The sequence below is a fragment of the Lampetra fluviatilis genome, chromosome 13 (genome assembly GCF_964198595.1).
Source record: "Lampetra fluviatilis chromosome 13, kcLamFluv1.1, whole genome shotgun sequence".
NCBI lineage: Eukaryota > Metazoa > Chordata > Hyperoartia > Petromyzontiformes > Petromyzontidae > Lampetra > Lampetra fluviatilis.
Window position 1 is genome coordinate 5008678 of NC_136287.1, and position 23473 is coordinate 5032150.

At 41.1% G+C, this 23473-nt stretch overlaps 1 protein-coding gene across 8 annotated transcripts in view; it reads left to right on the plus strand.

The window, feature by feature from the left end:
• Window positions 1-480: 480 nt before the first annotated feature.
• The window catches only part of LOC144935455 (zinc finger protein 608-like), a 44418-nt gene continuing 21425 nt past the window's right edge, over window positions 481-23473 (plus strand). For 4 of the 8 annotated variants that reach the window (XM_078862114.1, XM_078862115.1, XM_078862111.1 and 1 more), the window contains exon 1: window positions 485-3160. In XM_078862114.1, the coding sequence (XP_078718240.1) occupies window positions 2186-3160 (975 nt within the window). In that variant the 5' untranslated portion in view covers window positions 485-2185. Of the gene's footprint in view, window positions 3161-23473 lie in introns of all 8 variants that reach the window. The other 4 variants (XM_078862109.1, XM_078862112.1, XM_078862116.1 and 1 more) reach the window with 3 other exon arrangements.

Sequence of the window (23473 nt, forward strand, 5' to 3'; positions counted from 1 at the left end):
AGCAGCAACAACAACAACAAAAACATCGCGTTACGGAACAATCTTTGTCATCGTCGTCTATAATAATAAAAACCCCAAACCCGTATATTTAAACAAAACCACCCGATTTAAAACCCAAGCTTGTCAATACAAACCACGGACACGCGCGTGTCGCCTGCAAGGGCTTCAGCTTAACATTCAACGCACAAAAGCATCCACTGGTTGTCGTAACAAGAAGCCTCCGCTATACTTTATATCCTTTATGCATATCGGCGCTTTAACGATTACGCCTGTGTTCCAGCGGAATAGTTGCTGTGTCATTTGATTAGGGTTATTTCCTCCCCCACCACCACCACCTCTCTCCTGGAAGCAGCTCTTTCTCTCTGGCTTCTCCCTCCTCCTCCTCTCTCGCTTTTCGCCTCTTTCTCTCTCTCGCTCTCCCTCCCCCACCACCACCATCACCACCACCACCACGACGACGACTCCCCCTCGCCTTCGGGGGAAGCTCGTGTGAAAAAAGAGACTCGCACACAAGCGCCCTCGAATGGAGCGGAGGCGGGTGGCGAGGATTTGGGGGGGTGGTGGTGGTGGTGTGGGTTGTGGGGGTTCTAGGCCAGCCCTGACTGATGGGAAAACAGTTTAGCTTCGCACAGAACGTGGCCCGTGTAATGCATTATTAGCGGATACAATTATCACTGAGAGGGAATGCCCCCTTTAGTGCTTGTGCGTGCGTGTGTGCGGATAACGCTGTTGCTCAGACTGACGCGTCCGTGGATGTAAAATGAACTCACATCAGCAACTTTTGACCGTCTGACGTGCCGGGGGTGTCAACATTCCGACCTATTTTACTTCGCCGCTGTCTTTTTTAAAAAGAAAAAAAACCGCGTGCGTCTGCGTGTGCCTCTCTGTGCGTGTGTATGTATATACCTTAAAACCTTAAAACAACAGTTATTGGCTTCAAGCGCAACACACGCGCACACAGAGACGCATCACGCCGATTTTAGTGGCTTACCACCACCACCACCACTACTCTTTCGCTCTCTCCCTCTCGCGTTTTTTTTCTTTCTCTCCCCCCCTTCTCTTTTTCTCTCGATGTCGCCTTTTGATGTGGCATTGCTCTTGCGAAGACAGAAGATGAACAAGGTAACGGTTGAACAATAGATGCTTTCACTCCACGGTCAGCGAGAGTGGCACGGAGCCAGACCGACATTTACAACAAGAACAAGAAGTTTGTGTTCAACCAGAAGGAGAAAAAGCGAGGATTTGAACCGTGTTTGACAGGACTTGTTTAGGAGGAGGGGGGGGGTGAAGATGGTGATCTTAGTTTATCACCGCCGAGTTTTCTTGGGATTGCAACCGGCGGTGTTCTTATTTGATAATCCTCATCGCGTGCTGGATGGATTAGCCGCCGCGGTTTTAAAAGGAGGGTGGTGATACTTTTGGATATTTTTTTTTGTTATCTCCCACCCCCCCTCTCTCTTCTCTCTCTCTCTCCTCCGTTCGTGTTTGTTTGTTTGGGGCGGCCGGAACCCGGCGTGGGAGAGACATCACTGCGTCTGGTTATGTTTCTCCACACCTACTTCCACTACGACTACTACGAACGCCGCCGCCGTATCGCGTCCTGGCCGCGCTGCCTCTGCATCCTCTCTGCTGCTCCTCCTGCCGCTGCTGCTTCTCCTCCTCCTCCTGCTTCTTCCACGTCCTGCAAGCGGCGACTGAAATCGTTTGTCGTAGCCGGGGGGGAACGACGACAACAACAACTGCAACAACAACTACTACTACTGCTGCTGCTGTTGTGAATGTGAGGACCCATGGAGTTAAAGCGAGCGGCGGCTGCGGCGGTGGTGGTGGTGGCGGTGGCGAAGGAGCAGCAGCAGAAAAAAACTTGTTAATGCGTTTAACGGTGACATGTTACGCGTTTGGAGGGGCGCCGCAAGTGCAACGCGCCTCGATCGCACTTGCTAAAGGCGCTGTTCGAATCATTTTACTCTCTCTCTCTATCTCTGTTGTGTGTGTCTATCTCTCTCTCTCTGTCTGTGAGTGTCAACATTTTTTGTCGGATCTAATTTGTCAGCATTTGGGTGGTTTTACGTGCGCGGGGGAGCCGCTTGCTAAAGCTGTATTATTCAGCTTTTGACGTGCGACTGACTAATCGACATCATCAGACCTTCATGGTGCCAGGGCTGCGACTGTGTTGGATACCAGCATGTCCGTGGTGAGCGGTGCTGCATTAGGGGAACCGAACCCGGTCGATGCTGCGTACGATAGTGGCGACGACTGGGAAATTGGCGTCGGAGATCTGATCATTGACCTGGACGCCGATCTCGAGAAAGACCGACAGAAATTGGAACTTGGTGGAGCAGGAACCCTGGTGGGCAGTGCCACTGCAGCCGCTGGTGGCAATCGGAAAGAAGCAGCAACAGCAGCGGCATCAGCAGCAGCGGAGTGTGTAGCCACTACCGACTGTTCTGGGAATATTAATCCCGACATAGCAGCTGGGACATCTCTGACGGAGAGCATGAAGCTCGCTGCTGCTGCTGCAGTCATGCAGCCAACCCAGACGAGCCCCGAAAAGGGCGGCAAATCCAAAGTGAAGCGAAGCAAAAACTCCAAAAACGGGAGGAGGTCGCCCTCATCGGCGGCGGCGGCATTCGGCGGTGCGGAACGTGGCGGTGCCAAGAAGGTGGTGGTGGTGGACGGGCAGTCGGTGCGATCCGGAGATGTGAGTGCATCCTCTCTGACTACTACCACCACCACGACCAACAACACCATAAACACTTCCTCCGGCAGCGGCAGCAGCAGCAGTCGGAGTAGCAAGGAGGAGAAGCCGACCCGAGCGGGTCGTGGAGGCTCCAAGAAGGCGGCAGCGGCGGCGGCGGCGAGGAAGGAGAAGGAGGATGTGCTGCAATTCGTGTCTGGAGGAGGGGCGCTAAGCGGTGGTGGTGGTGGTGGCAGCAGCCCTCAGTTTCGGCTGGGATCAAAGGGAGGTCCTTGCCACAGCGACAGTCTCCAGGGCAACAGTGTCCTGAGCAAGGAGGTGTCATGCCGTCTCTCCGACTTCAGCAAGGCGACGAATCTCGACTCGGGCCTGCTGGGCAACTGCATCATCGTCAAGCAAGAAGACGACGCGGATAATGAAGACGTGCCCCAGCCCGCAGCCAAGAAAGTCAAGAGTGAAAAGGTGAAAGTTTTGTTTTTACTTGTGCCCCCCCTCCTCCCCAAGTTGTTTAGCCACTGCTCTCGTTTGCTGTTATCCTTTTGGCCGTGATTGTGGGGTTTTTTTTGCCCCCCTCGGATGTCACAATTCAATGACTACCTGGATGCCTCTGCACCAGCTACCACTTTTTTTGGTGTGGATTTTGTTGTTGTTCAATCGATGAAAAGCAATTGTGGGATGAGTTTGTGCAGTGGAGGTGGTCACCCAATGTGTGTAACGCGATTTACCTGGGTCCCTTTCAAGTACAGTACTTATAGACTGTATAGGATTTAAAAAGTTACAGAAAAGTGCTTTTCTCATTTGAAATCGAGTACTCCACAGTGGCAGTTTCAGCAATTGTAAAGTGTTAATTATAAAAAAATGTTGAGATATTGATAAGCGAGCTGTAACATACTCGAATTTAACTCACGTTGTGTGAGGACAACATGCCATTGTTGCATCGTACCGTATAACGTTTGCCTTGATGTGCAGTGATTGAGCATTGAACGTTATACAAAGTGATGCTATGTGTGTACGTAATGGAACGTGCCTGTAACAGAGTGCCTTACATGATTATATTCACGTGAAAGTTGTGTAATAGCTGGAGGAGCCCCATTTTAGGAAACCAAGAACCTGTGGTGCTTACAGTGACTTTCTCTTCCAGCTGATTTATGGTCTACAGTACTTCAGGATTGAGGACGTGTATCAGCTTTATTAAGTTAATTGTAAAAATGGCACTGGTTAACAAGCTTGATTTTAAAAGGAGAAATTAACTGTGTTATAAACGTCCTCTGTCGATGGACAGGGCCATTGTTAACGTATTAATAGCTTTTAAGAGTCGTGAATACATTTTAATCTTTGACACATTTACCAAAATAGGACTTTTTGTTTTGTAATACGAGACACTTCAGTAAGATATCGCCAAGATACAGTACAGTACTTGAACCAGATTTCTGAAACTAGTACTTTAAATTAGAAAATATACTTTGCATTTTAAATATAGTGGTGTTGGTTGTGGAAATGCCAGGTAATCTCTGGGGTTTGTTTAGGCATACTGCTGTGTCTTGATAAATGTGACATCAATTTAACGTTGACCAGCTAATAACTTTTTATGGTTCAAAATCATGTTCATGGTATTTTAACAAAGTTGTACTATTTAAATGTGGCTGGTAATTGGAATTATGTTGAATAATTAACTCTTTTTAGAAAGTTTCCAATGCAATTGCAAGTTTATTTGGTTAATGTTTGTGTAATGCAGTACCAACATGGACTTGGACTTTTGTACATGTGTTCAGTCAAACAATACTATAGTCAGCTAGATGTTTAGAAAATGCTGAGGTCAGCAGCTTCAGTTCCACTTATAGTAACAACATCCAAACAGAGCTAAAAGCGTAAAACATTTTCTGGTTTCCTTTTCCCTTACGTAACTACTTAAACTTTGTGGAAATTCGTTTTGCTTACAAAAATATTTTCTCTTGGCACAGTAGCCTCAAAGCTACAATTCTGTTGGCTGAAGTTGTTTCCTAAACTGCCAATAGTATTTGCTGGCCTTGAGCAACTTCAGACATGCTGTCACATGGTACCAGAGAGTAAAAGAAGGCATGTTGAGGTCATGATAAACATGCCCCTGTGTGTCTCAGAAAAGTGTTTTGTCTGGCAAAGTATCCCTCTGTAAGAGTTTAACAAAGTTGTACTATAGCTTCGTATTTTCTCTCTCACTCTCTCCATGCCATTACCCTCATGCCCATAAAATAAATGTCAATATTCAGTAATTAAGTCGTTGAGCATAGATGGTATATTTTAGCATAACTGGATGTAAATTGAGTACTCTATACAATGTAATGCAGCAGTACATCTCAAATGTTCTCATATTTATATCTTTCATTTTGTTCAGCTTACTTTATGCACCTTTTAAAACCGCTTGCAAAAGAACCCAATTGAACTACTACTTTCAGGTAAATTAAGTGATATTGCGTGGTTGGGTGAGGTTTTTTTTCGGTTGATTGAGTGGAAGAGTGAGGCATTTTGTGCAACACTCACTGGCGTGTTCGTTTGAAGAGCAGCTTTCAGTTGCACTTGGAATGTTGAGACGCTTTGCTGTTCTGTGAAACTCCCTGTCTCCTTGATCTGCTTGATAAGGGCACTCAGCCCCTTTAGCCACTTAGACAATAGGCACTTTCAGACTTTGCTTTGCCACTTATTGTTAGCAAATTTCACATTTAAGGCGTGATTCTTTTTTTTTAACCCAAGGACATGTGTTTCTCATAAATGATGCAAAACAGCCCTTCCTTGAGCAGCTGTTATGAGGTCAGAGCTAACATTTCAATATTAAAACACATTTTACATATTTAATTAGCGGTCACATTTGTAATGCAGTCAGGGTTGATATTTGTAAGTATTCGATGTGTGTATACAGTGCATGATACAGAACAATACTGCTGTTGAAGTACACGTCACTGGATTGTGTACTGTATTTCAGTATATACTAATGTTACAGTGCTGCACTGTGATTGAATGCCCCTTACAATTACTCTCCTGCATAGAAAAATCATACTGCAAAGTACAATAGGAAAGCACATATTAAGGTAATAACATTAATTTTACATGTTTTTTTCTGATAAGCGCAAAACATTTGGGCGGTGATCGAAAATTATTATTTAACAGCAATATTAGGTCCTTTTTAAGAGTCGGCATATGCATCTTCCATGGCATACACATGTATAATTTACAAAAAAATAACGTGTGAACACAGTAAGTGCTATATTCGCAAGATATGCAGACAAACTGTTGGTGAATGGGGACGTTGCAATGCTTGTGCACAAGGCTGGTGATGAGGGTAAGGTCGTAGGTGAGACGAAATGGCACAAAAACAGTGATTAATCTGGGAAATTGCTAAAGGGAAAATCTTGAAAGGTGCTGAAATCTTGCTTCCAGTTTCACCATCTGTATGTTGCTTGCCAGGTATTTAAGATACTGAATACTGCAGTATTCAGTATCTTAAAGTGAATAATATTGCAAGCTGTATACAGTATTGTCTCTTAATTGGGACTGGTTAGAATCAGGATCAGAATCTTTATTTATCCTGAAGAAATCCGATGAGCTGTGAAGCTCTTTTTCACAGATGTCCAGTAGGGGCGGGTCATAAAGTTACAACGAAAAACAATTCAATGGGCAAGTGGTGAGTCACGTATGTTGCAACAAGTCTGACATTAAAACAGTGCAAGTGTTGCATTTTGAAACCCATTAAGCGGTTAATTTTGGTGTTGGAAAGATCTTCTTGGTTCTAAAGCTTGTTCCCTACGTTGGTGACTTTACCGAAAGAACCAAGAAGATGAATCCCTGCAGTCACGAAAGCTTTAAATTGTTGGAAAGATGTTAACTGTTGACCCTAATTTTTTTCAAAGATCTGCAACAAACTCCACAAACCACAGTTCCGTACAGGACTTTTGTGTGGTTCACGATCCCCTCATTGTTTAAGATATTAAATCCTGTTAAGTTGTTTATGTACACCACTGGTTCATTCCACTGTTAGTCATGGTGGTTGTTTAATCATGCTTCACCACACTGGTCAGCGCAGAATATTTGTGAATGGGGAGGGTTAGTGGATGAAGGGACAAGGTTGCATATTATTCACCTGGCCAGGACTCTAACTTGGGTGTCCAGCCAGGTTCGTTGAACAAGTGCACTCACCACTGCGCGATTATACCGTGACGCTAATTATATTTCGTATTGCGACAGTGCTGTAATAGTACGGAAGCCAATAAAGCATGTTCCGTACGTTGGTCATATTAAACGCAGTAGTTCAATATCGGTCACGTGGAATGAATTTGATACTCAAAATGTCCAGCGCTAATGAGCTCAAAAAGGCAATGCCTGGTGCCTAGAAAAGATTCCATTAAATATTTTACAGTAATTATTTTCATACTCGATTTTGTGATTACCTTGAGATTACCGAGGAGTTGATTCAAGACGGGCAATGTGACAGTCACAATTTACTTTTATTACAGATTGTAAAGCATTGTAGGGACATTTTTTTTGTATAATTGTAGTGGTGATGTTAAATTGTCCTCAATCTCTAGTTTGTCCACAAATCTTCACCAACAATGAAGTCTACAGTAGAGCGCAAGACCGTAATACTGTGCAGTAATTCTGTAATTTGTATGGCTTTGTTGTGAATGTCAATGTGGAAGGGTATACTAAACAAGCAAGACTGTTTTCACTGGCTCAGTTTTTATTAACTTAGACAGGGCTGGAACTATGGTGATCAAATTCTGTCTCTTTTACATAGGGTTGGTGACAATAACATGGAGAACTGGCCTCCTTATTAACTCTGGCTGTGTTTACACACACATCAGTTTTAATTACATCCGGTTTCTGAAACCAATCTGGAAACAGTTGTGGCACATTTACACAGCGTTTTATTGCCGTGTTTTAAATCATTTTAAGTCCGCCTGTTCACTGAAAACAAATATAAAAGGGCTTCCAATGCATATTTACGAAAACATTTTCCTTACTGTATTCTATTTGTATAGATCATGAGATACGGGTGATATATGCAGCGCTTGGAAAACTAAATTAGCGTCATGTTTGTAAGATTTGTAATTGTACCTAAAGTGATTATGACCACCATCACTTCCAAGACATTCCTTCTCAGGATCTCTGTAATTTGATTTGGAGTAAGAACAGTGCAATGCTTAATTGCAATGTATTATTTTGTTTAATAATATATTCACCTGCTCGTCCCCACACGAAACAGCGTTTTATTTCCTAACACTGTACAGTACGCCCACACTACAAACTCCTTTACTTTCATTTCATATTTTAAACAGGTTCCCATGGCCAACAGCGAAAACCTTGCTCTTTGCAAAGTCATTTTTGTGGAGGCTGAGTTGTGTTTTTGCCACTCTACCATCCCTTCGAAGTCACCGTGATGCGAATAATATTTAGCCTCTTGATCCACTAGGAGCGGATTTCACGTGTTTGATTTTGCACACTGGAGAGACACCGTGCACAAATGTTGCTGCGTGATAATCAGCTGCTTTTTCGGCTTAATATGATTTACAAAAACAATTATGATTTTCCAATACAGTGACAGGCACTTTGCATTACTACAGTTCACAGCAGAATTCCAATAATCCTTGAATCACTGTAATGTGTGGATCACTGGCGGTTCAGAACTCCTCCCCGTAATCCGTGGTGGATAGAAACCGCTTCTGCAGACCACAAACCGCGATCCGTTGAAGTAGGTGGGGCAAGTGCAAAGCTGTGGGAGCAGATCTGCGGGGAAAAGCAGGATTTATGTAATGTTTAAATGTTTATTTGTAGACATTGTTATTAGTTTTGCCATGGCGGTTCAGTAGAACATAATATAGGTTTATTTTTTACTTGGATATCAAGTGAATTTTTTTTAACGAGACGATTTTTTTTCTCTATTTGGGTCTTAGAAAATTCAACCTCATTCGCTCATTTATTGTGGATAAATAAAGCCACATGCCTGCGCTTCCCCCGTAATCGATTATTTTTTTGCACGGATGTTTGCTTCCATAATCTGCGGCTCACCACGTTTCTGTGAAATATTCGTGGATCATAGAACGATCCATGGATGATATGGTCTCTTCATATTAACGTAGGTTATTGGAGGTCTGTTGTAATGGTCTGTCTTCAGTGGGGACGTTATTTTGTCAAATGGACATTCAGTGGCATCGTCTACCATTTGAGATTACAGTATTGTCATTCTTTTATTTTCATTAGGCATTTGAACGTGTGCTGACTGCTTGCATAGATTAACAGCATGCGTTCATATTCAACCCAATTGGCCTAAGTAGGATCTGCGGTACTCAATACTCTTAACGACATCTTCACCAGCCTTGAATCTCGTCGCCATTATGCCCAGCATGTTCCTTGACAGCATTTAATACTGGTTGACTACAATGTAACATTACAAATATTAAAATGCCTACATGTTCAAAAGGTTGTAATCAATTGGATCCACAGCTACCTGTCTGACCGGTTCCAACTAGTCTCCATTAATAATGTCTTCTGAAAAGATCCCTATTTATTAAGATGAATCTGCAAGGCTCTGTGCTCGCCCTATCATGTTTTCCCTGCATGTGAACAATCTAGAAATCTAAAACGTGCACCCTGGCATTAATATATTTGCCTATGATACAACCCTGATGGTCTCTGGAAGTCAAGGGATGAATTGCAACTACAGCTGTAACAGGCCTTTGATAACTTATAACTTGAGCTTAATGGCTTAAAGTTAGTCGTGCTAAAAAGGCCAAAGTCACGTTCTTCGGCTACTCCAAGCCTAGTTTTCACTGCCTGCGCATTGTGTCTCTGGACTCACATCCCATTGAACAGGTTGATAACTTTTAGGTATCAAGGTGTTATATTGGACTCGAAACTGTCCTTCAAGACCCACATTAATACTTTGGCCTACACGAAAAAAATGTATTCCTCTACAGAAATAAAACAGTATCCCACCTCAGCTCCATCTTGATATTTTCAAAGCCATCATCATCCCTATTTTTGCAATAGTGACATCCTCTACCACCTCGCCTCTGAAACCACAAAAAAACATCTTGTTCCATTATACAACTAGGCCCACGACTTTGCCCTTGACGCTCTCTATTGAACACATCATTGTAACCTCTATATCACCTCCAATTTGTCCCCTCCCCCCACATCCAAAGAGACCACTGGGCTGTTTTCATCCTAAAAGTCCTTTTAAACAAATCTGCCAGATATCTAAATCACCTTCTAACCCGGCAAATTCCTCGCCGCAACCTCAGAAATACCTCCCCGTTCTTATTAAAAAAATACCATACGTTAAAACTAGATTTGGTAACACGTCCTTCCACGCTGCTGCCCCAACGTTACTGGAAAGCCCTTCCCTCTCAGCTTTGGCTTGCCTCCCTCCCTTCATTTCAAATCTACTCCGAGCTCAGAGTGCACAGTTCTGCGGCACCTGTACCCAACCTGTTTGCGGTTACATTTTCACATTCCCCTTTAGCATGGTTGGCTACGTACGGTGCGAAAGAAGTTCAACATACACGCATACATGTTTTGCATGCACAAATATAAACAAATTGACATCCTTGAATGGTGTTTTAATGACTGACCACACATTTGCATGTGTTTGTATGTATGTATGGGTGCTACTGTGTATTAGATGCCTGACTGAATTTACAGTTGCTCTGCTGTGGAGGTGTGTTCTCACACCTGTGGATCTATATTACAAGTCGGACTCTTAGTGTGGTATATGACATGTCTTTTTCCCCCCATCAAATATTACTGCGTAATATTTTTTGTAACTTTCTTTTCTGCGCAATACGAAAAACATTGCGCCAAATAATGAATCACTCGCACGTTTAGTAAACAAAAGGCATTTACAAATGCAGTACATTACTAGAAACACAAAAAAGATGTGTTAGGAAAACAGGCATTTTTGTTAAGCTCTCTTTTAAAGATCATTAGATGTTGCGGCCATGTGGCTGTTTGGTGACGCAACTCTATTACGCCCTCCGCTTTAAATGAGGTTAAATCACGCACCCAGGACCTTTGGCACTCTTCCCACAACAACCCCATGAAATTCAAAACATTTACCTCTTGATCTGCATGAGGCCCTAGTTACAATAAGACCTGGGATGTAGGTTTTTTTTTAGAAGTGCTAGCAACTGTTCCTGAAGTGCCTTGGGACATGTGCATGCATGTGCAACAACCTTCTGAGGTGGGTTTTTTTACCCTCTTCTCTTACACATTTAGGGGGTTATTAACCTTGTATATAGGTCAGTAACTTCTTGCCTTTGGGCAAGGAGTCTTTAGGCAAGAAGTCGTTGGATTATTTTTCAACAGCAGCTTAAACTGTTTCCATTGGGCTTTTCATGCTTAAAGTCCACATGGGTAACTGCTGTTTACTCTCATGCCCGTTTTAAAAACTCATTGTTTTTGTTGGAATACCTGGCGTGTTCATTACATTCCACACTTGCTGGTGGTCAAAGTTACAATGTAACTTTATTTTTTTTTACAAAGTAAAGAAACCACTTGTTAAGCCTTTTATTTTTTCATTATCTTTTCGACACTTGTATTTCAGGTTTTTAACTGCAGTAAAATATAATTGTTATCAGCATCATTTGTAGCATGTTATTACTTTATGCAGTATTTACATTGCAATCATATGAAAAACTTTTGCATTGCATGAACAAGTTAGAGAGTAAATGGCATCTTTGTGAAAAATTATTATGGGATAATCCTTGTCTTATTAAAATGCTAAATCATGTAACAAATGTAATGTATTTCCAATGCAAAATGTTGCCAACTAGCATCAGGGGTTGATGTTTAATTATTTCTTGCAAGTGATGTTTGTTAAAAGCAAAAGAGCGTTAAGTCATTTGTTACAGTGAGAGTACAGCCAGCTAATTCTGCTGTAAACAAGTTAAAGATAATTAAGTAAGCAAAATTAAGTTGCAGCTACAAACATAACCCATTACAGTAGATGTTGCTCTTGATTTGGTAAATGTTATTCTAGACTGTATTGAGAAATAAAAATACTACTGTACTGTCATTTCATCATCATCAGCCTTGATCAATCCACTGCTGGATGAAGGCCTCTTCAAGCTGCTGACACCTTTCACGATGCTGTGATGTAATAATCCACTTAGCACCTGCAGAGCAATTGATTTTTGTTTTTTATTAAGCTACCTCCTCCCGTGGGACGTCCTCTCGGATGAATTCCATTCCTTGGCTGCCACTCCGTCATTTATTTTTGACCATCGGCCACAATCACTTCTAGTAATGTATCCGGCCCGAGCGCCACTTAACACTCGTTTACTGTGGCACAGAAAAAGAATACGTAATAATTATTCCTGTAAAATTGTAAAAATAATAATTGTAACTCGTCGAGAACCCATTGCGCTGCAATGGAAAATAAGAGACCCGTAATTTTCATACTATTCTCACAATCCTGTGCTCGGAACACTAAAAATAAGCTGCTTTTTACGTAATAAAATACTTAGATAAGATGTATTGTGAAGGTTTTTTTTATATATATTTGAAGATGTAAAGAATAGTTTGGTGAAATATTCTTCAATTACATTAATGGCACGTCCAGTTTAACAATTTTAAATTTACCGTGTCGGTCTTCTATATTACTTCCTCCCGCCTCTTCGGTTAAAGCTATTTATTACGTCTTCCGAACTTCTTCATCCACCTTTTCAATGCACTTCAATGTTTATTTGTCACACGGAAAATCTCGTTTAGCCAGTTACCCAGCAAACTTCAGTGGCAACAGCACGCAGACACGAACAACAGAGTTATTGTTAGGGTAGAAAGGAGCCCATCTAGCAGCCAGCCATGAAACTTCGAGACGTGTTTTTTTTATCGTATGATTGAACAACATTGAAATTTGTATAGCATCTAAATGCAGCTGCAACTCAAGACAGGGACAACGCTGGAGACGAAGGTGAAACCTGCATGGGGCATTCATGAGGAGAGTGAGGAGACTCATGGGAAAGATCGCAATCCCGCAAGCATAACCCTTGGCCAACGAGGCCAAGTCTAGGGTCGGCAAAGTCACTGGGGGCAGCATCAATGAGTCCCAGGGACAATGGAGCTGCCAGGGCAGTGCTGGCATGTCCCAGACACCAGGGCAGTACCAATAATTCCCAGAGAAACAGTAACAGGAAGGAGAAACACCAAGTCCCATGGTAACCAAGCTACCCAGGACACTCAGAGCAGCATGAGTGAGGCCCGGGGCAGCCAGGGCAGTGCCAGCGTGTCCCAGACACCAGAGCAGCACCAATAATTCCCAGAGAAACAGTAACAGGAAGGAGCCAACACCAACTCCCATGGTAACCAAGCTACCCAGGACACTCAGAGCAGCATGAGTGAGGCCAGAGGCAGCCAGGGCAGCACCAATGAAGCCCATTGATGGAGCAATGGGACTCGTTGGCAATACCAATGAGTCATGTTGCTGTACAGCGTAGCTTTCTTAAGCAGAATACTGTGCTGGATATAGTACAATACTTTTTGGAGTTTTGGTGTGTGACGAAACAATTACGATTGCTTAAAGGTCACGTTTAAGATGCTTTCCTAATAATTTAATTCCCCAACAATGTATGCAATGCTTATCTCCCAAATGGCCTTGCCACATCTTTTATGGCTATGTGTTTATAGGCCAATTTGTTGTTTTATTATGTGTGCACACGTGCTTAGTGTTGTGCTGTATATATATTATAAGGGCAGTTTACTATACACGTGTGTGTTCCTGATTTGTTGTTACAGGTATTGTAAGTTTGTTTCCAAGAATGTTCAATTGAAATGTAGAATATGTAGATTACATGCAGACTCATTTGAAAATTGTAGGACCGTTCTAATGCCGATCCCCATAGAGCTGTCCTCCCCAAGCACATCCTCAGCTGTGTTGACGTTACAGACAGGTGACGCTGATGAAGTATTTATAACCAGCGGAGTGGAACACGAGTGTTCAGATGTGGTGGGGTGTGACTGGAAACAAAATTAGTGTGGGAAGCGTCCGACCAAAGTCCCTGGCAAGTCTTTTGTGCGGCGCTCACAATGCTTGCTTGCCATAGTGGTTGCTGAAGCCCACTCTGTATGCTCGTTCTCCTGCCCTGTGGGTCAAACAAACTTTCGGTGGTTGAACTGCCAGTGACCTCATCAGCGCTGTCAGTTTTTGTGGAGAGAAGATCTGAGCTTTGGGCAGCGCACTGTGTTGACCTAGCAACTGTTTGGTACATTTGAGGCCATTTAATTTTGACCCGCTATGGCTTTTCATATCAAAGACATTTAATGATTATATATTTGCCCACCTTTTTGTATGTGGTGCATGGCCTTGATGTTTGACCAATCAATGGCAAGCAATTAATTTAAACATCCATATTCTGGTTAGGCTGTAACTTTCAATACATCAGGACTGATTAGTACTATATGTAAATGTATACCAGAATATTTCATGGAATCGACAGGACTACTGTAGTTACATGTGTAGTAGGATTGCACTTAAGGTGTCATCATCATCATCATAAGCCATGATCTACATGAAGACCTTCCTCACGCTGTATATTCCAGTTTCACTTGGAAAAATCCATCCAGGTCCTGCAACTGAGTGTATTGCTCTGTCTTTGCTTTGGATATCCTATTGGGTTTCCTTCGTTGGTTGTCACTCTATGGTTAGGCTCAGTGTGCCCTGCCCAAACCCACTTACTCTTCTCAACAATGTGATGTCTCTAACTTGTGTGTCTCTGATCCACGTGTCACTATTTCTTTTTTTTTAGAATTCCAAGCATGCACCTATAACTGTTTCTTTCTGCACTGTTCAGCTTTTGTTCCATGCTATTTGTCAATGTTCATATTTGTTCATGGATCATAGCAGCTAATATGCATGTCCACTGATTAAAAACGGTATCCTTTCAGCACATGGTTTTCTTGCTTTTCATTCCTGAGTTCAGTTTTACAAAAACACTCAAACCTGCTCTTGTCCACCTGTTTTTTCATCATCATTTCGATCCCATTCTGCCTTTAGTAACTACACTAGGAATGTGTGCTCGGGTGTGTGTTCCAGTTGTCTCCCAACAGATACCTCAAAATATCTTCATTTCCGTACTTAAGATGTAACACTCTAAAATACATTGGCTCAATTATTAAATATTTGTTGTTGTTGCAACATAGCCTTTGCGGTGCTTAAAATAGGCTGTGCGATTGCTTTAAAGACCCACTTTTGTCTGTGAGAAGACCACCCCCTCAGTCATTTTCAGTGAATGAATAGTGTGCATGTTGAAAGCCCACAAGTGTGCCAGGCAGGGGGAGCTGGGATCGTGTGAGTGTGTGGGGGGAGGGGCACATACGGACCAACATCGTGGACGTTATACATCCTCGGTCGCCTGAGATCTACGGTACTTGCTCGAGGCTTTTGTTTTTGTTCTGTTCCTGTTTTATTTTTCTCCTTGCCCCTTTTTTAATTGTCATCTTAAACACGTGGGTTTTTTTTTGTTTGTGTGCACGCATTTGTCCTTTTAAATGAAACCTATTCTTATTTGTCCTTTTGTTATGTTCGTCCAACAGAGATGTACATAACTGTAAATGATGGTCTCTGTATTGGTTTCACTATACTGTAATTACATATGGTTTATTCAGCGTTATTTACAGTCATATTTGTTAAGCAATGTGCAAAGTATAATGATTGTCTCTGTGTACAATGGCGTGCAGTAATATTTCATTTAGTCGAGTTTGTATTACTCTTCTGAACTTAATCTTTTATCGCGCCAGTATTTTTAGTCTTTATGCCACCACATTTTGTCTGCCAATCCTAAAATTCGCGATGCCCTTTGTGGTCCACTCGAACGTCGACACATTGGGGAAAATTAGCGAATTTTAAGAATCGAACGGCTAAAACCCCTCCTGAAAATACACATCGGGGTTTTTGCCACTGATTTGAGAAGTTTGCTCGCTTAAAAAAACTCACTCAGTGATTTTCCACCAGTTTATTTCATTGACAAATTTAGTTTTTTTTTATCGCTATACATCGTCAAGTAAGAGGATCCACGGATAGTGTTTCCCACATCAATGGAGATTAGAGGAGTTTAACTGAATTATGTTTAGTACTGCAACTACTTAATCGAGCAGTAGATTAACATATACGACTGTAAATTGTTTCTTGTTTAGTTGAACCACGTGATGTAACAAAAACATGGCATCTTTACACTGCAGGTGCAGAAGATGTGCTGTATAGATTTAAACTCGTTTAACTCACTAAATCCATTATCTTCAGGCTTTCCGACTACAGTATTTAATTGAAACACTGTACTCTATTGCTCTACAGGAAATTAATTGCTACAAACATGCCACAAGGTAATTCTATGCTTGCAGTTTCAGCTGCTCTGGGAATGTGGATTAAAAATGCTTTTTTTGTGTGCAACCCGGCATCTGCACAATCACATAGCATGTGTTGTTGCTTAGTGTCCATGGTAATGCAGCCCACTTAATGGTTTATAATAATGTAATTTATAACGTGGGGTCGTGGAGCTGTGGCACAGCAGTTGGTGAACTGTGATATGAACCCAGAAACTTGATTTTGATTTACAGCCACGACTAAAATCCAATTGGCAAGTGATGACTGTGAGTGTTTGACCATACTGCCCCCTTCTACCATTCAACGTATACTGACCAGCGTGGTGAAGTATGGTTCAACAATGCCCATGAACTAAAGTCGTATGGAGCTCATAGTCCAGCAGTGGATAGACGAAGGTCTGTACTGTGCAGTGTTATGTAATGTACATAATCCCATGAGTGTAAGCAAAGCTACAGCATTTTAACAGTATTGAACACGTGTTTTATTGTCTGCCTAGTAATTTATATTCTCTTTTATTTAAGCTGTGTGGTTGCTTTTTGTTTTGTTTAAACACAATTAGCCGTTGATTTAATTGTACCATTATCCAGCTGCCAGATGCACTCTAAAGCAAAGAGGCAGTTTTTTCCCATACCTCACTCAAGAAGTTGCAACACAAATTAGTGAGCTTTTAGATCCAGACATCCTGTCCTTATGCGGTTGTCATTTCCGTCTGTTTTGTTCAGGTCACGTTAAGACTTGCCACTCCTATGAAAGGAGGTGTAAATTTAATCACACACCATCTAGATCAAGTAGTCAAGGTTATCATGACCACATATACTGTTTTTTTTAAAGGTTTTTCTATTCAAAAATAAATCCCCTACTGAGATGTACGGTAATTTTTATTTTATCAGTCAACTCTCATTTTCGCAGTGTTTATTTAACCAGTGTTTAGGGGTGTTTTGTCAGAACAAAAATATAAATGCAGCTCCAGCTTGTTTAGTTTTTCGCAGAAAGAAAGCTGAAAATAAATTCGTGCAACTTTTTCCTGAATATCACCTTGTCACGTTCTTAAAATGTTGCAAAACATCTGTTAAATAATGCACCGTCTCATTGCTCATGTTTTGCAACACAGTTTGTGCGTTACTGAGCCAATACAATCTCTCACAACCCATTTTGTCTCCAATAAAGTGTTACGCATGCAGGCCCAATCTCAGGGAAGCAGCAGGGGATACAGTAAAGACATGACACCAGCTTGGCCTATACAATATTTAGCAAAAATATATATGCTGCCATTTTAGTGTGCATACGGTCAACATAAGAACCCAACGTAAATATAGGTGACCATCCTTTTCTGTCATTAGGACATTGATCCCAGTGTTATTATGAAACATCTACTACCTTTTATAGGCGTGAAACAAATTCAGCGGCGTTGGATCAGATTGGCCCTGATGAACACGTGGACTTCTCCAGGACAAATCGGTGCACTTGTGCTTTGTGCAATAATAAAAAAAAACATTTTGAAATGGTGTTTGAACAGAGTTGCAATCGCATGCAAATATTATACTCACTCATGCCGCCCATGTTAAACAGCAACGTGGAGAACATTGTCAGGGTGCACTGCCTTGGTGTGCGGTATAAGTCTTATTTTGTATAATCAGGTGAGAACTGGAGAGACCGGGATATTGATTTACAAGGATTTAGGGAAATGTTGGTACTGTACGTATAATTTACTGTTCTATGTCTTTTGTATACGGTAAACCTTTTACGTCCTAACAATAGCGTTCATTATAAAACACATGTTTTATTGTAATGTATTGTATAAATTGTTTGTGGCACTAGCCAAAGCGCCTTTTGTTCATTTAAAGTGTCTCAAAAAATATGATTAATATAGGTCGTTGGGGCCAGGATGTGGACATTAATTCCAGTGTATTGCTTGGTAGAATGATCTCATTTCAGAAACAACAAAGAATTTTAGCTGAAGACATCGAAGCAATTATAATGCTTTGAGCTCCACGCTACCAAAGTGCAGCCTGTCACAGCTGCTAATCCTGTAATGGAACAGAATTTGGTGGTCTGGTGTCAGAAAGCGTGTTAAAATAAAAGCTAGGAACTCAATGGCAAAGCAAGGGCTGCGGCAGATAATGGCATAGCCAGCAGGGAGGAAAGCCTTCATGCCTGACTAAGCACTGAGTAGATTGCTATTGATTGGAAGCAGACATCTCGATAATGTTACTCTGGCCCTGAAAGGCACTCTTTGTCCATGTCATTTTTGGGGGCATGTATGGAGGTCCCTAAGATGGATAGGTTGTTGTCTACTTTGGATTCTAAGGATTCAGCAAACATGTCATAAGACTAAAAATTCCAAACCTGGGGACCTTACAACACATTTTTTTAAATTGTTGTTTTGACTTTTAATGTTTTTAGGTTTTATTTTGGCACAGGTAAAACCCATTGGGTAAATAAATAGCCATTTTCAGTCGGAACCTGGTTACATCATATGAACCTGGTTACAGCAACAACAAAACACGTGAACAAAACAATCCAAAAACAATTGTACATGGTCAAGTTCTGAGTGGCAAAGTTGTTTAGAACACGGTTATAGAACACATCACATATAAAAAAGAATGATTGTTAAAATAACAACACATTCTCAACGATAACATTTTTCACGATGTAAAAGTTGATGTGCTGTTCGACTGTTTAGCTGAAAAAATGCAACCCAAGTAGTTTTACTGCAGAAAAACTACACTTACAGATTTGCTTGTTAAGCATGTTTAATGTGACTCAAGATTGTACCTCAAGATTGTACCTCAAGATTGCACCTCGATATGAAACTTACAAAAATAATTCAACCATTTACCTCCGTAAGAATAGCATGAAAGTCAAACCTGGTTTCAGATTGGCATAAACAACCTTTTCATATTTGAGCAGCTGGCCTATATTATTACATTTAGACATGATCTGGTAGTTATTCCCAAGATATTTTGCTGGCATCTTTGAGGGGAAAAAATGTAAGCATCTCTAGATAAGAGTTATATACCTGTAGAAACCAAAATATTTATACATCCAGAAAGTGGTAGCACACACAAAGTGGTAGAAAGGAAAGGGCAGAGTCGAGATTTGCATCACAACTAATGTGGGGCTGAATGTGCTTTGATGTAGAGTCCTGATTTAAAATGTTTTACGAGTCATGTTAAAATTTCAAGGGCATTCACGACAGTAGTTGATTATAAGTAGGTATTTTTTTTAAACGGATTGATTGCAGTGTAACACTGGAATAAATTACTATTATATTTGATTCACTTTGTCGAGTATCAAGGTATTGTCATGTTAAAACATGCCAGTTGACTTAAGCAGTCATAGCCTTTTGTGGGCTGTTTTATCGTCTTGAGCCATCTATCATTTTGAGAGTAAGTGGGGGAGCGCACTCTTGTTTGGACAATAGGGCATCACCCCTATTGTTAAAATAAGAAATAAAATAAAAGCAACAAATACAGCCTTGTGTTGTTTTTTTAGGAGGGTTTGTGCTGTAAATGAGTCAACGGACAATCTGTTCAGCGTTTGTGTGTTTCAGGTGCACTTTAAATGAGTTTCACGTTTCAATATTTTTTTCATCCACACCAAGGTCTTCTCTCTCTGTAAAGGAACACATGTATTTAAAAAAAAGGGTGCCTTCACTGTTTATGTCAGTGACAACACTTTTACAACTAATCTTACTTCAAATTTAACAGTTTCAACGAGTGGTGAAAATGTGTGGTCTGTAATTTTAGAAATGATCGCATATTTTTGGATTTGTAGTTGGCACTGGCAATGCAGCATTATTTTGGCAACAATTATTAATTAATGCTTGATGGCAACAAAATATATTGATTTAAAGTGCGTGCCCACACAACGCTGACGTTATATTAGTACACAGTACAGCATTTTCAAAATATACCGCTGGGCAATTTGCACAAAATCCCATTCATTGTTTTAACTTTCTAGTTCGCAGAGAGCGAACAAGTGAGGTTTGGCAGGAGTTGTTTTTTTTGTAGCGAGCCAGAAAGAATGCCTGTTGAGATGGACATGTCTGCTAGTTTCAGTTATAACAAAGCATTTGTTTTAAGCTCGTTTGCAGTCCCCAGCCAAACATAAAGGCCGGCTGGGGGTCCCACCAGCACTCTGCTCTTTCCAGCCATTGGCGTCATTTGCAGTCTCCTCTCTCGGAGGTTTTTTCTTTTGTGTAAATCTCTTGGCTTGACTTTTCAGAAAATATGTTGGTCAGAGGACACCTGAGGTTTGGGTTGATCGGCATGTTGAGCATTAAAAAAAAGATCTAATTGCTTGTCTATTACACTGAAATAGCCATAGATTGTTTTTGCAAACATTTGCAATGGTTGTACGAATATTAATCTGTTTATATATTATAATGCAGTACTGTGTGTACTGTGTAGTTTTATATTGTACTGTAGTGTAAAATTGTAGAATACTTGTTTTGCAGTGCTATAGTTTGTAGAATTAATGTTTTTTCCATCTCCAAAAGCCACACACTGTGAAATTGTATTGGTTTGTAAAATGTACGTTCATGTACAGTACAGTCAAACTCCATTTATTCGTAACCCGATTATCTGTGAATTTGATTATTTGGTACCGTATTGCCGAAACCCAGTTGTCTCTTTCAAATATCCGGGGTCCAGACCATGGTTAAACAGAGTTACTTGGCAAATTATTCCAATTACTCTATTTTATCCATGGTCACGCCCCTGGATAAACGAGTGAATCCCCAGTTGGGACCCCGGATATTTGGAACCGGGTTGCTGCCCCCCCTCCCCACCCCCATTTACCCCCGAGATAAATGGAGTTTGACTGAACTGAACATGAACGTACATTGTAAAGAGGTATGTATATTTCCATCATCGTCATCTGCCAAAATAAACCTCCTTCCCATGCGGCCAGCATTTCACGATCATGTTATGTAATAATTGGAGCGCCACGGTGCCGAGATGTTAACTATCTCACCTGGTATACAGGAAGTCGTGGGTTCGATCCCAATCCGTATGCCTGTATATTTGGAGTTTGCATGTTCTACCAGTGTCCGTGTTGATTTTTCACGGGGTCCTTCGGTTTTCCCTCCACATTTACAATTAATGTGAATTTTGAGTATTTGGCTGCTAGAAATTTTTCACGTGATAAGCCACTTCGTTGAGCTATCATTTGTGACAGGTCGCGTCTGAAAAAAGAGCTATACAGCTCAGTGGGCCTTACCTGGTAAAAATAAAAAGTATAGTTTATGTAATAATTCATCCAGCACCAGCATATAAGCTGATTTCCTCGGTGGTCATTCTCGTGCGCACGTTCCTTTCTTTAGCTGCCACGTACCCCCAAAACACTTACATTTTACACTGCACATATGCAGTGCTGTATAAAAAAAAAGTTAGCCCTGTACATAACATTGTACATGTGTGTAATGTACATGTTTGCACTATTGTATTCCACAAACAATATACGGTAGTCCACCATATTGTTAAATGTTATTTTCTCTGAAAAAAAAGTTATTGGAAAATATATTATATTTCTCCTGGTTGTAATAGTGTTGAGGTTAGTAGGCGGCGCATTGAGTTTGATGCCCACTCACAGCCACCAATACCAGTGGCGATTATTTGAATTGGTCCTGGGCCTCCTCTAGGTCGAATGAGTACCTGGTGCGATGTATAATGTGATGTGTAAATATTGCCACTTGGGAAACAAAGGTGGCTGGGTCTGGTACTGGCCACCCACCCCTTTGTGTGTTGTGCTTGTCTTCACAGGTGCTCGCTAACAGCACTTGCCTCAACAGTCTGTTAAGGCTATGCAGGGAATCTTTTTATTTGTCCATTTCATTTCCCCAGTGTTTATGTTTGAACGCAAATTGTGTTTTGGACGTATCTAACAGGATGGGGCCCTTAAAAAGCTTTTGTCCTGCTTGGAATTCACATGGGGTCTGTAAAGGCTTGGGAATGGGGAGGGGGGGCTTTGTGATTCATTTGCTAGTTCACTGATGTCTGCTTTCCCCAGTCGACTGTCACTTCCTCAGCTCCTCCCCTTGGATCTCAAGGGCTTTTACCCAGATGAGGTTGAAAAGCGAGCTGTGGCTGACTGCAATAACAATCTTTGTTTCAGTAAAACTAAAATCGACAGCTGTGCAGAAATGTTGAGCGTTTAACAAGAATTTATCTTGGAAGTTTAGCTATGTTGACATGCTTGGTGGTTGTACTTAAGAAAACATGTTAACGAGCTTTATCATAATAAATGTTGAGTGGTTGTATGTGGTGCAAGCAGCATGGGCAGATGACATTTGTAGCTGAAAAAACAATGCATTTTTCATAAGTCATGGTAAAATATTCATGCTTTGATGGGCTAATAATATCCTTTTAACATTTAACTTTTGCTGGAATAGCACATTGACATACAAGTGAATAATGGACATCATTTCATACATTCAACATTTTGAAGCCACAGCTATTTAAAATGAATCATGCGTACTCATTAGTATTTTGTTCACTAAATTCCATGACATTTACTATTTTACTCTACCTCGGTATGAAATTTGCAATAAATAATGCGTATATATTTTACATTTGAAGTGCCATGTGGAACAGGGACGTAATACAACAGTGTATGTTTAAATGACTTTACCTGCACAGGTATTGCCCTTAAAGTATCTAGATTAGGAAGACTTTGTTCTAATTTAAATCCATACAAAATATAATTTTAAAGCAAATCATTGACTTATCGCATGGGCATGTTTCTATTAAATTTGCATCATGTGGGGTGGTCTGACTGCTTGTGGAGTTAAATGCATTGTTGCTTTCATTTACACAAAAGAGCTCGGCTTCAAAAAAACAGCAATTGATTTCCCTGCTTAAATTAGCACTGAGGCAGGCGCTTTTCTCTTTTTTACAGCCCTGAATCAATTGCGCAAATTCCCCATTTCTATGGCAGGTGCAGATCTCCACATTGGTCAACCACTGTTGAATTTACCCACAAAGCGGTACTCATTTTGTTGACCCTGGAAGGATGATGGGTTTAGTCAACCCCCAACCAGGTTTTTAACTTGCAACCTTCCGATTGCGTGCCGCTTACTCTGCAACTGAGCCACCTGGCCAGTGATGACAGCTGTTAATATGACTTGCAGTTGACATTGATCAATATAAAATGTTGCAGATCCTCTGTGAGCTTGCATGTCGTTGAACAGTCATTGCCTTTTAAGGGCTTAACGTGTAGATTGAACTGCGTATGCTATTTCGAATAACTAAGAGAAAATGTATAAACATGTACAATAATATTTTTTTCAATACAATAGTGTATTTACTATACATTAGGAGTGTTATTTATTGTCTTCTAATATATTCTAGCTCTATTAGGCACTAATAAATAGATGTCTCATGGGGTAAAAAGTGAATTCTTGCTTTCATTACCTGGGATCACAATAC